Source organism: Thamnophis sirtalis, unplaced genomic scaffold (assembly GCF_051295495.1).
Source record: "Thamnophis sirtalis isolate CommonGarterSnake01/CBP01778 unplaced genomic scaffold, rThaSir2_p1.2 scaffold_14, whole genome shotgun sequence".
Taxonomy (NCBI): domain Eukaryota; kingdom Metazoa; phylum Chordata; class Lepidosauria; order Squamata; family Natricidae; genus Thamnophis; species Thamnophis sirtalis.
Genome location: NW_028261394.1, coordinates 37,914,891 through 37,928,287, shown reverse-complemented (window position 1 = coordinate 37,928,287; position 13,397 = coordinate 37,914,891). Strand labels below are relative to the sequence as shown.

Genomic DNA, 13,397 nt, shown 5'->3' with positions numbered 1-13,397 from the left:
CTGAGCTACAAATATTCTCCTTAAAGCCATCAACTTTCATGAACAGTAGCTACAATGGCTCTCCTGGGGATAGAATTCGAGCCAAGGCACAAAGGGGGCAGGTTTTGGAACTGCATCCCCCTTTGGGGTCTGTGACTACATGAGCCATGGTGTTTCAGTGGTTAGAGTGCAGTACTGAAGGCTCCTTCTGCTGCCTGCCGGCTGCCTGCAATTTGGCAGTTCAAATCCCACCAGGCTCAAGGTTGACTCAGCCTTCCGTCCTTCTGAGGTGGGTAAAATGAGGACCCAGACTGTTGGGGGGCAAGAGGCTGACTCTGTAAACCGCTTAGAGAGGGCTGTAAAAGCACCGTGAAGCGGTATATAAGTCTAAGTGCTATTGCTATACGCTCATCTAACCAGCTGTTTCGACACCCTGAACTTTCAGTTAAGTAAGTTTGCAAACAAATCACACTTTTTAAATGACAGCCTTAATGTTTCCTCTGGCTAAATCCTTAGATGATAAGCTTCTTCCAGATAATGGAGATGGTGCCATGGAAACAAAACACAAAAAATGGCAGAGAAGATGAGGTGATCAGCTATTAGAGGAACACTGACAACAAGTCAATTAAACCTAAATCAATTTCAGATAAAGATCTGAAATTCCTTGAAGGTTCAAACTTACAGTTTAGAAACTCGGAAGATTGCTTTCGGAAAGAATTAAATATAGTGGCGCAATTAGAAGGTGAATTTTCCCACCCTGCCTCACTGCATAACGCTCATCATTATTGCAAACCTCTGGCAGATGTTTGAGGGGATGATAAATCTCAAAGTTTGCAGTACACACTCCTGTAAAGAGAAAAGAGCATTGTTGTTTACAGGTAATCCAGACTTACAACCATAATTGAAACCCCCCTCCCCCAATTCTGTTGTTAAGGAAGCCAGTGAAGTGAGTTTTGCCCCGCCACATTTGTTTAAGTGAATCACTCTAACTGTTAACCACACTGTTAGCATCTGAATTTCAATCGCGTGAATGTTGCAATGGTTGGAACTGTGAAAAAGGGTCGCAAGTCGCTTTTTTTCAGTCCTGTCAGTAGCTTGGGGCGGTCACTAAATGGATGGTTGTAAGGGGAGGACTTCCTGTAACCAGTACAGTTTCATACATGACAGTGGTGGGATTCAAATAATTTAACAACCGGTTCTCTGCCCTAATGACTAGCTGGGTGGGTGTGGCTCAGTGATCATGTGACCCGGTGGGCATGGCCAACTCAACGTCACTCACATCGATGGGCGCTTCACTTTAGCTGTTACGATATAATAAGGGTTAACCAGAGAGGCAGTTTCTGCAAGCAGGGCAATAAAGATAAGGCTAGAAACAACACCAGAATGTTTCCTTACAGGATTAGCCCTGTAAAGTGGGAAAAAAACAATCAGATTTCTTCCAACAACCGGTTCTCCAAACTGCTTAGAAAGTTAACAACTGGTTCTCCCGGGTAGGTGTGAACTGGCTGAATCCCACCACTGGTACATGACATAGTGAAAACACGCTTATAACGTGTCTTCATGTTTCCATGTCGAAATGCAAACATGGGAGTTTGCAAATATTTTGCCGGGATGTAGGAATGGCGATAAGTGCTGACAGCCTTGGCATTAGAGTCTGGGTGAGCATTGAGACCTTAAACCAGAGGTGAGTTCCTACCAGTTCGCACCTATTCGGTAGAACCGGTTCATCAAATCTACCGAACCGGTTCGAAGAGGTTCCACCAGTGGACCCGGAAAGCAGGCCACTCCTACAGAAGAGGTTCCAAATTTTTTTGAAACCCACCACTGGTCCTTGGATATGATTATTCTACACTATCATGCTCATATTTATAAAACTCAGGGCCTCTGTGAAAGGTAAGGATGACTACGGCGTTTGTGGTGCAATCAGAACATTGCGTGTGTTGAAGTTGTTTTAGCGCAAACCAAAGATGCCTTTTAAAAAACAAGTTTACATCATATTCTTCTGCATGCCAGTGCTGTGTGTGAGGTAATTTAAGGTGGTTCTGACAAGTGTCGTCGGCATCTTCATATCCGGTCACATGGGTGGCAAGCCACTCCCATCCGGTCACATGGGTGGCAAGCCACTCCCACAAAGGAGGCCACACCCACAGAGTAGGTTCGAACAATTTTTGAAACCCACCACTGCCTTAAACCATAGTTCAAAATTTAGACCGTTTCACAGCCAGGCAGCCAAATGATTGAACACACGACATAGCTGCTCCCGGCGTAGATCCCAAGGCTCTCATGGAAATAATGCAGCTGTATTGCTGGAGGTGACAAAGGCTGGCTAGATAAGAAAGATGTTCTCCTCCACTCCCTGGTTTATAGGAACCATAAAACTTGCCAGGAAGAGAGGCGGGGAAATTCCAGCGAGATCCAATGGATGATTACAATTCCTAGAGAATTCCTTCGCATCTCCAAAAGTTCCAGATTCCAGATATTCTTCTAAGTAAACTAAACCAGCTAGCAGTATCCGACCAAACTTGCAAGTGGATCATAAGCTTCCTAACAGGCAGGAAACAACAGGCGAAGCTGGGCAAAATCACATCAGATACCTGTACAATTAGCACAGGAGCCCCCCCAGGACTGTGTGCTCTCCCCACTTCTCTTCTCCCTATACACCGATGACTGCATCTCAAAAGATCCCTCTCTTAAAACACTGAAGTTTGCAGCTGATACAACAGTGATTGGTCTCATTTGAGACGATGAATCTGCATACAGACAGGAGGTTGAACAACTAGCCTTGTGGTGCAGTAAGAACAATCTTGAAATAAATACACTCAAAAACATAGAAATGGTGGTGGATTTTAGAAGAAAACTTCATATACTACCACCTCTTACAATACTGGATAACACAGTATCAACAGTAGAGACCTTCAAGTTTCTAGTTCTCAAGACTTAAAATGGACACCTAAAATCAAAAACGTCATCAAAAAAGCACAACAAAGAATGTTCTTTTTGCACCAACTCAGGAAACTCAAATTAAAGAGCTGCTGATTCTGCTCTACGGAGAAATTATAGACTCTGTCATCTGCACCTCCATAACTGTCTCTCTTGATTCTGCAACCCAACAAGACAGACACAGACTTCAAGGGATAATTAGAACTGCAGAAAAAAAATTTGCTACCAACCTGCCTTCCATCGAGGACCTGTGTATTGCACAAGTCAAAAAGAGGGCTGTGAAAACACCTACAGACCCTTCACATCCTGGACATAAATTGTTTCGATGCTATAAGGCACCTCACACCAGAACAACTAGACACAAGGACAGTTTTTAGCCTGAATGCCATCACTCTAATTCCCACAACATTCAAATAATTTACTAAGATTGTATCACTATTATTCTTCTCTTCCATCCTAGTATCTATCTCTCCCCACTTATGACTATAATTATGTTGCTTCTATCTTTCAATTTATATTGTTTTATTTGTTTCCTAGTATGATTTGATAGCTTATTAGTAACCTTGACTATTACCAAGTGTTATATCTTTTTATTCTTGATGAATGTATTTTATTCTCCTTATGGACACTGAGAGCATATGCACCAAAGACAAATTCCTTGTGTGTCCAATCACACTTGGAGAATAAAGAATTCTATTCTATTCTATTCTATTCTATTCTATTCTATTCTATTCTATTCTTCTATTATATTCCATTCCATTATTTATTCTATTCCATTCCATTATCTATTCTATTCTATTCTATTCTATTCCATTCCATTCTATTATTCTATTCCATTCCATTCCATTATCTATTCTATTCCATTATCTATTCTATTCTATTCCATTCCATTCCATTCTATTATTCTATTCCATTCCATTCCATTATTTATTCTATTCCATTCCATTATCTATTCTATTCTACTCTATTCCATTATCTATTCTATTCTATTCTATTCTATTCCATTCCATTCCATTCCATTCCATTCTATAAATAATGCCCAACAGAAGGAAGAAGGGAAGATGCTTCAGAACGAATGTACAAACCGAATAGTCACAAGTCACAGGGGTAGCAGTAGCCCCTGGAATGTTGTTCTCGGTCTAAAAAATGTGAAATTGCTCAGCTATTAACTGAAATACGTAACTGGTCTCACAAAACATCGTTTTTTTCTGATGGCCTGGAAGATGACCAGATTAATACCAATCTTCAAAAAGAGGATCCTGGGAATTACAAACCTGTCAACCAGACTTTTTTGTAAGATAATACCGATAAGAGAGTTAAAAATCCAGGCTGGGGAACTGGAGAAAACGCCTACTAGCCTAATCTAATCTTCTTGAATCTGGATGGGCTTCTAAAAAAGAATCTTGCCTTGCTTAAATAATCAGAACTTTTTAAAAGCTCTTAACAAACTTGTCTCTTAATCTGCATTCAAAGGTGACTTTATTTGTTTTCACCAGCCAAGCGCCTCCCCCAGAAGCTTCTAAGAAACTTGGAAAGACCCAAGAAGAGCCCTACAGATCATTAACCAGGAAAAAGAAGGAAGAAAAATAATACTGCATTCACTGTGGAGATAAGCAGAATTCCTTCCCTCTTATCAGTCTGAACCTGCGGAATTTCAACATCAAAGATCTACCCAGAATAGAAACTGGCGCCTCAGTGGCAGCAGAATTAGATGGGCGGCAGATAAATCTAATAAGTAAATAAAAATAAAATTAGGAGAGGATGAAAGCTACAAAAGCAGACCCACAATTTAAAATGACTGTAATTTAAAATATCAGCACGTTTGCACTGGGAATATTTAATGCATTTCACCTTTTATAACATCAAAGGTTAATATCCCGGTTAGCCAGTGGCAACTTTTAATTTTGAAGGTTGGGGATGGGAGAAATTATTCTCAGAAGGAACATCCTGAGTTACAAGACTTATATCTCATCTTCCAATGTCCCCAAATATATAAAAGTGCCTCCATTATATATGAGCCTCATGTGAAAATAACCGAAACACTTAAAATTGTAATGGTTAAAAGGTCTAACTAATACCAATGTTCCAGATTTCTCTGCAATTTTTTATTCTTGGAATTACGTGACGACTTCCTAATTTGAAAACCTTTGCTGAAAATCACCGTATCCTGGGATTCTGTTGATAATTCCCCTAGGTCCTTGTAACTAAGCCGAAATACTCCCTCCCCTTTTCCTCTTTAGAAACATTTTTCCATTTCTCCACTATTTTTAAATTCTGGATAAACTGGATGGTTGATATGAGTGGTTATTTTGAATGTTGCTAGAAGAAATTGTCAACTATATTGTATACAGCGGTGATGGCTAACCTTTTTGGTGCTGAGCGCCCAAAGCGTGCATGCGCCAAACCTCAAAATGCAATGCGAGCGCCCCAGGGGTGGGCTCTGGCTGCTGCTACTGCCGGTTCACTCACGCGCATGCGCAGTACTTTAAAAATGTTTATGCACATGCGCAGAAGCAAAAAACAAGATGGTGCCAGCTATGGCGCCACCTAGAGAACTGGTTCAGAGGCGTGGCAGGCCAAGGGTCCGAACCGGTAGGAACCCACCCCCATGCATGCGCCCTACCCCCCTGTGTATGCGCTCCCCCTATTTTTGGCTTCCAGGTTGGTGCAAGCGACTTTCCAGGCTCAAAATGGAGCACCAGGGGGGGATCACATGGTACCCCGCATCCCGTTTTGGCTTCCAGGTTGGTGCAAACGACTTTCCAGGCCCAAAATGGGGTGCAGAAACCCCCCAAAATGCAATACAAGTGCCCCCCACCCATGCATCCCACCCCACACATATGCATGGCAGAGACCTGAAGATCAGCTGGCCAGTGGGATGCAGGCGCACATGTCTGGAGGAGCTGAGCAGGGGCAACGGCTGGCATGCCCGCAGAGAGGGCTATGCGTGCCACCTGTGCCATAAGTTTGCCATCATAGGTATACAGCATCATGGATGGACCTAATGTTGCCTATTCAACTGTGCTGTCAGTTAAACATCTCTTACAATATGAGAAAAAGAATAAAAGCAATCCATAAAATTGACAATTATTAGATGTGTTAACAGCAGGGAAAGGCCAAAATTTAAAAAAAAAAAAAAAATCCCCACAGGTTCTTAAAATACATCAGTATTAAGATCTCCGTGAGCTAGTTCCTTGCAATCTGTTGTATATGCAGAAATAATGATCTAATATTAATTTTGGCAGGCCATAAATACTGTAGCTAATGTCTTATTTCTGGAAGGTGAAAATAACAGGGGAAGTACTGCCTCTGTGTATATAATCAGTTAAGTCTGCTGCCAATATAGCCTTAATAGAAAATTGATTTTATTTTTAAAAAGAAGGATCAAGTATAAAAAGGGGTGGGTTGAAGGCTACTTCCTTTCCTAAGCTGCAGGAGATCTCCCGGTTGAAAAAAAGCTTCTAATCATTAATTCTGTTTATTTAATTATCTCCTCTTTTATATCCAGAGCTGCGGGGAAGACCCTGACAGTCACTCTCCACAATTTCTCTTTAATCTCGGGCAGCATCCGTGACTCTTGGAGATTTGCTCTTTAAAAGTCCAATTAACCACGAATAAATCAGCAGAAGTCATCCCACTGTTATTCTGCATCTTTTGTCAGCATTTCGGAGGATGATATTGATTTTCAAGCGATGGGAAGACCAGCTTTGCTCACCAGGATCTCTTTCATGTCCTAAATATTGAGGGTTCCCTCTAGACAATTGCTCTAACAAAAAAAGAAAAACGAACACAAAGTCTGTGCCCTTTAAAATAAGCATTTTATTATTATAAAAAGCATAATTGGGAAACAAAGCTGTAAATAGTACACAACTGTCAGCATTTATAAAGTTACAGATGTATCCAGCCAATCATTAGGATAAATTAAAAACACTGGGGAGAGAGGGGGGGGAGAGAGAGAGAGACACACAGAGTGAGAGAGAGTGAGAGTGAGTGTGTGTGTGTGTGTGTGTGTGTGAGAGAGAGAGAGAGAGAGAGAGAGAGAGAGAGAGAGAGAGAGAGAGAGAGAGAGAGAGAGAGAGAGAGAGAGAGAGAGAGAGAGAGAGAGAGAGAGAGAGAGAGAGAGAGAGAGAGAGAGAGATCTCCCTCAAATCACTCTTATTAATTGCCTTGATTGTCTTGGGGAAGAAAGTCCCTGAAATGTAAGAATTCTGATGGAAATTTAATGACCTAGCTACATACATTCAAATGATCAAATAAGGCTATTGTTTCCAAATCGACCCATGATTCTACATATTTTCAATTTCAAAGTATTCTTCTTTCCTCTTAGTTACATTGCTCTACAGTTATATGTTTTCCCACTTATATTGCTTATACTTTTTAATTCATTATTTCCAAGCAATACTATATATATAATTAGTATATATATGATAGATATAGATATAGATATATAGATATAAACTTTTAAAAACAAGAATTTCTCTTAAGTAAAAGACTAGATATTATGTACTCTTATCTTTTTTGTCCATTTCATTATAAAAGTTCAGCTAGATCAAGGCTCAGTTCAGCCATTTCAGCCCCCAAATCTGAGTTGCTTAATTAAAAAGTGCAGAGTTATGTATAAAGTCAATTAAAATAGTTGTTCTTTGGTTTAAGCATCTAAATGTCGTACTGACAACACTAGTCAACTCTTGACTTCCATTAAATACTTCATTGAATGGGGCTTCTTCTAGGAAAGATGTTCTCAGAATTGCAGATAGGTAAAACAGGCCCTCCGGAAACCCCAAGAGAGGCAGAGTGGGTGCTGAAAGCCCTGTCTATCAATTGGAAGCTTTATTGAGAGGGATCTGTCTTTTTGCAGCATCAAATCTGTACAGTGGTACCTTGGTACTCAACTGCTTTGAAACCCATTGAATTCAGTACTCAAAGCATTTTGACACAGAAATTTGGTCATCCATGTTTTGTACTCAACACACCAGTTAGAAATTGTCTGTGTTGGCAGCTTTGTGACTCAGGCTATTATTCCTTATGGGTGAAAAATTGCTACTCATTATTTTTGGTACTCATCGCGCTTCCCGGTACCAATCAACAGTGAGTACCGAGGTACCACTGTCTCGGGGGTGGTATTCACTAACCTTCCCTACTGGTTCACAAATTTGAGTGGCCGCGCATGCGCACAGCCTTCTGCGCATGCACTTTGGCTAACTAGAGTGCCTACATGGGACGTCATAGAGTTGGGGCGGGTGGATAGGGCCACTACTGGTTCGGGTGAACCGGTCCGAGCCGACAGAATACCTCTGCATTGTATGTTCTTCATAGTGGTCAAGGCAAGAAATATGCTTTTTAGCATGAAAGATGCTTCTCAAGGCTTTGAAAGGTCCCTTATAATACAATGCTAATCCCAACTGAGAAGACCTCTCAACCCAACTGGCAAATCATACTTTGCTTCTAACCAGGTTCCCATTCGCTCTTTTAAGTTTGCTTCTTCCAATCCCAGTTTGCCCAGCAGGAAGCAGAGATATCCACTTCCTTAACATTTAGTTGTCTTCTTCCTTCGGAGCATGAGTGGGTGAGGACACCTCTACATCACAGTAGCTAAAGCCGTATCTACCCAGCAGGACTTTCTGAGAAATGTCAGTTGAGGGTAATTCGTAAGCAGCGTTGACCGAATTCTGCGGGTTCTTCTCCAGAGATTTATGCAAGAGTTCCTTCATCCTCCGGTTTTCTTTGGTGGTTGATTCCCAAATTATTTCAAGTTCACTTTCCATTTCCCTGAGAAGAGAGAAAAAAAAGAAAAAGGATGGGCCAAGTTTGCATGCTCCTTGCCCTCCATGTTTAAGCCGCCCTTTGGAGGTGAACGATCAATCAGCGTAGTCAGAACGATTACATTAATTTTAGTATCTTGCCTGATGGTGAAGGAACACCGTGTACTTTGAACAAGAATGATAAAGGATCTCTAAGCTAATGTTCAATAAAATGTTCTCATATCTTCATCCTCTTATCTGCAGCTAGTTCAGAAAACATCACAAAGAATTACCTTAACTTTCCTTTCTCTTATTAATGACAGCATGGATCAATGAATCAGCAAGAGTTAAGGATTCTCTGTACAGCTCATTTTTTAAATGACCCATTTTGCAGGTGTTAACACCTGTCTGAGATGCACCTGACTTAACAACTTGCGATGTCCAAATGCATTGAATTATGGGTGTTGCAGCTCAACAAATCTGGAAACCACTAATTTGAGATTAAGTGAGGTGTATTATCTCAAGAGTTCATGTATGCAAAGATAGAGATGTTTACTGTTAAAATTCTCATTATGAATACGATTATCAAAATTCAGGGGTGCAGTTACTTCCTTTTTTTAGGAATATAAAAGAATCCCAAATTTCCCTTGCTGAGCAAGACAATTGTTAAATGAGTTTTGCCCCCCATTTACCACCATTATTTGCCATCATTGTTAAGTGAATCATGGCAGTTGTTAAGTGTGGTCATTAAGCGAATCTGGCTTCCCTTACTGACTTTACTTGTTGGAAGCTGGCTAGGAAGGTTACAGATGGTGATCACATGACCTTGGGACAGTGCAAGCATCATAAGAACATGCCAGTTGCCAAATGCCAGAATTTTGATCGCAATAACCATGGGGATTCTGCAACGGTCATTAAACAGATCATAAGTCAACGTTATAACTTCAAACAGTGACTAAGTTAATGGTTGTAAATCGAGGACTACCTGTAATTAAAAAAAGACATGAGACATCACGGAAGAAAAAACTTATAGGGCAGTGGAGAACAACATGTAGCTCCTAAAAGCCTCTTCTGCTCATTCATGATTATTTGTTTGAATTCAAACATTTTAAGATTTTTTAAATAGGAACCGCTTCAAACTCCCCATAGCCTAGGAGAAAAAAAAAATCTCAAACAGGAGTTCTGCTATTATCTACATTCTTTTGAAGTAGGTTGAAAAATTGGCTGTATATGATTTGATCCCTGGATTTTATTTCTTTCTCTTGGGTTTCACACTTCCTTGATGTTCACTCAGCCTTAATTAGATAGATTACATGACTGCTGATGAGAACAGATTTGCAATAATCTTCTGCTCTTGAAATCTATCTCCGGACCAATAAATCTTTTAAGCAATTGTGCCTAGAGTCATCAAGAATCTTGGCCCTGTCTCAGCTGGTAAATGTTGCGCTGTCTCATCCTAATTCAATCTTCTCCCATGTAAGGTTAGAAGACTGCATTGTATATGCTGTTCGGCAGGACCCTGGTTTTGAATTTTAAGCTAGTTGTAAAGGGCTGAAAATATAATAATGATGTAAATTAATCATGTAACTTTTCCTGGGTGCAAAGGTTACATGTATGTGTGGAACACAAGTTAGTTAGTTAATTTTATTGTCATTGCACATTGTGAAATGAAATTAAATGCCCTCTTCTGTGTACATTATAATTATAAAAATAAAAACACATCCTATATAATTGAAATTGAAAACCCGATATTGCACTGTACTGCCGAATTCAATATAGTTAGGGTTGCCCTGGGATAAAAGCTGTTTTTCAGCCTATTTGTCCTTGGTTTTTTTATTCTAGAGCCAAGGTGGCGCAGTGGTTAAATGCAGCACTGCAGGCTACTGCTAGATCAGCAGGTCAGCGGTTCAAATCTCACCGGCTCAGGGTTGACTCAGCCTTCCATCCTTCCGAGGTGGGTAAAATGAGGACCCAGATTGTTGGGGGCAATATGCTGACTCTCTGTAAACCGCTTAGAGAGGCCTGAAAGGCCTATGAAGCGGTATATAAGTCTACTGCTATTGCTATTATCCTGTACCATCTGCCAGATGGTAATAGTTAAAAAAAAGGGATGCCCAGGATGAGATGGATCTTTAAGAATGCTTTGAACTTTCTTAAGGCAACGGGAGCTCTAAAGCTCTTCCAAAGAGGGGAGAGGGCAACCAATGATCCTCAGGGCAATGGCATTAACCCTCTGAAGTGCTGTCCTATCTGCCCCTCTGCAATTGGCAAACCATGCACAGATACAGTAAGTTAAAATACTCTCTATGGTGCAGCGGTAGAAGGTCACCAGCAGTTTTTCCTTCAGTTGTTGTTTCCTGAGAAGCCTCAGGTCGTATCATCTCTGCTGAGCCCTTTTGACCAGGGCTGCAATGTGAGATGCCCCAGGTCAGGTCCTCTTTTAGGATAACACCCAGGAACTTAAAACTGGCCACTTGCTCCACTCGGTCTCCCTTGATAAGCAAGGGCTGGATGTCTGATCTATTCCTTCTATAGTCCACTGTAAGCTCCTTGGTCTTATTGGTGTTAAGGACCAAGTTATTGTCTCCACGCCACGAAAGCACCTCAGGCTAAACAGGTTTCAATAATATTCAATTCTGTTCACTCTCCAGTTTCATTTAGCTTAGCTTGCAAATAAGGTAAGTACCTACTTTATAATCTCATAGGTTGCATTTTTCTCCTAAAAAAATTTGGCGTTTTAGGGGAAGATGGTTATTTGTCTATGATAGGATGCTTAGCTTATGTGCGCAAAGACTTTTCCCTCTTGAAGGCAATTCAGTTCAAATCCTTTGAGGGCTTCAATTGTGTCCCTCATTGTGTTTCTAAAACTGCCTTTCACCTGGAAGCAAGGTCTGCAATGGATAGTCAAGACCACCGACTGGCTAAAATTGATTTACTTCCCGGAGGTCTTGGCTCCCTTGAGCCCATTAGAAATTTTCATTCAAGATGGAAGACTTTACAGACAAAGTATGAAGTTGTCATTTATCCCCATCCGCTTTGCAGTTCTCGAGACTCCTCAAAGCTAATGAGATTGCAAGACGGCAAATAAGAAGTTATTGATTTGCCGTACAGACAGACAAATGGCAACATCTCTTTTGTTTCTTTAAGAATGGAAAACTTCAAAAGCAAAGCCTGGTTACATTTCTCCATAGCCTTGAAGAAATGACATTGCTTCCATCTCAGCTGGTTTGCATTCTTTGGTCTTCAGCCTTCCATCTTCTCCTCACAGAGAGGAGAATCACTCAAGATCAGTCAAAACCAGATGGCAACAACAATAGCATCTAGCCTTATATACCTCTTCCTGGTGCTTCACAGCAGTTTTTAAGTCAGAGGTCCCCAACCTTTTGGGCATCAGGGACCAGTTCCATGGAGAGAGTTTTTCCCTGCAGACCAGAGCAGGTGTGGTTTTGTGTACTGCCTGTATCCTACGGATGGGGCGTCGTTTGTTTGTGTGGCCCAGTTTTTGTCATGGTGTGGCCCAGTGTCGGTCCACAAACTACAGATTGGGGACCCCTGCTCTAAGTGGTTTACACAGTCAGCATATTGTCCCCCAACAATCTGGGTTTGCATTTTACCGACCTCAGAAGGATGGAAAGTTGAGTCAATCTTGAGCCAGTCAAGATCAAACTCCTGGCAGTGGGCAGAATTAGCCTGCAATATTGCATTCTAACCACCGTGCCATATCAATGGTGCAGTGCGTGATCAATATGCTATTATACAGACAGCATACCAGTGGTGGGTTCCGGATCCCGTTCCAACGGGTACGGTTGGAACAAGCCCGGTGGCATCCACATGGACACGCTTAGCATGTGCATGTATCTTAATGCCTCCGTGAGGCTCCAGATGCTCAGCGGAGCATCATGCAGGCACTGTACACACGGTGTGCGTGTGCGGAAGTGCCGAAGACTTAAAAGACCGGTAAGGAGCTCAGGCAGGCAGATGGGCCCTCCGGAGCACTGTACCAGAACGGTCCCTGATGCTCCAGGCAGGCTTCAGTACACCCGTACCGGGGCGTACCGCCTGCAACCCACCACTGCAGCATACTGTTACACTATCAATTTTATAATGATCCTGATTGCTTTCCTATATCTCGAATTCGAAGGAGGTTTCCTGCTAGACTAAATAAATTTTATATCAAGGTATTCCAGGCACATTCTAACAGCGGCTATACTTTAAAAATGGTCTTATTTTCAGGGAAACAGGGTAAATCCTTTGCTACATCTTATATGCCTTCATCAGTAATAAGTAGTTAAGTAAGTTGCTTCAGTACCTCAAGGCAACATTTTCAAGCATGTGGCCAGTCTTGATGCCCTGATTTATAAGCTCAATTCCATTTTTTTAGCCCCTGTAACTTCAACGACTAACATTCTCCAAAGAACGTTCGATATGAACCCAAGGAAACCAACCAAAGGTCTCCTTGCAAAGCGGAAGGTGAGCCTTTAGAATGGTACAACCAGCTTTATCGCTTGTTCTGTTGACTCTTCCTTTATGTAACAATCACACACGCATCCCTCCTTCTTTAGACATACAATTACGTATTCTAGAGGAGTTGGAGGACGAGGAGAAGGAGTTAAGGCTGTCTGTTCCCTGACATTAGTTTTAATGTGTTGCTGAAATTTCTATCTGTTGGGAACCATTTCCCAGACAACAAATGTTGTCCTTAAGTAAACTAAGGGGAACAAATCAACAACAGTATTA

At 41.4% G+C, this 13,397-nt stretch overlaps 1 protein-coding gene across 1 annotated transcript in view; it reads right to left on the bottom strand.

Moving 5' to 3' along the window:
- Window positions 1-7,023: 7,023 nt before the first annotated feature.
- The window catches only part of CEP89 (centrosomal protein 89), a 42,336-nt gene continuing 35,962 nt past the window's right edge, over window positions 7,024-13,397 (bottom strand). Inside the window, exon 19 of the mRNA XM_087729061.1 lies at window positions 7,024-8,688. Coding sequence (XP_087585187.1) covers window positions 8,454-8,688 — 235 coding nt within the window. The 3' untranslated portion in view covers window positions 7,024-8,453. The remainder of the gene's footprint in view (window positions 8,689-13,397) is intronic.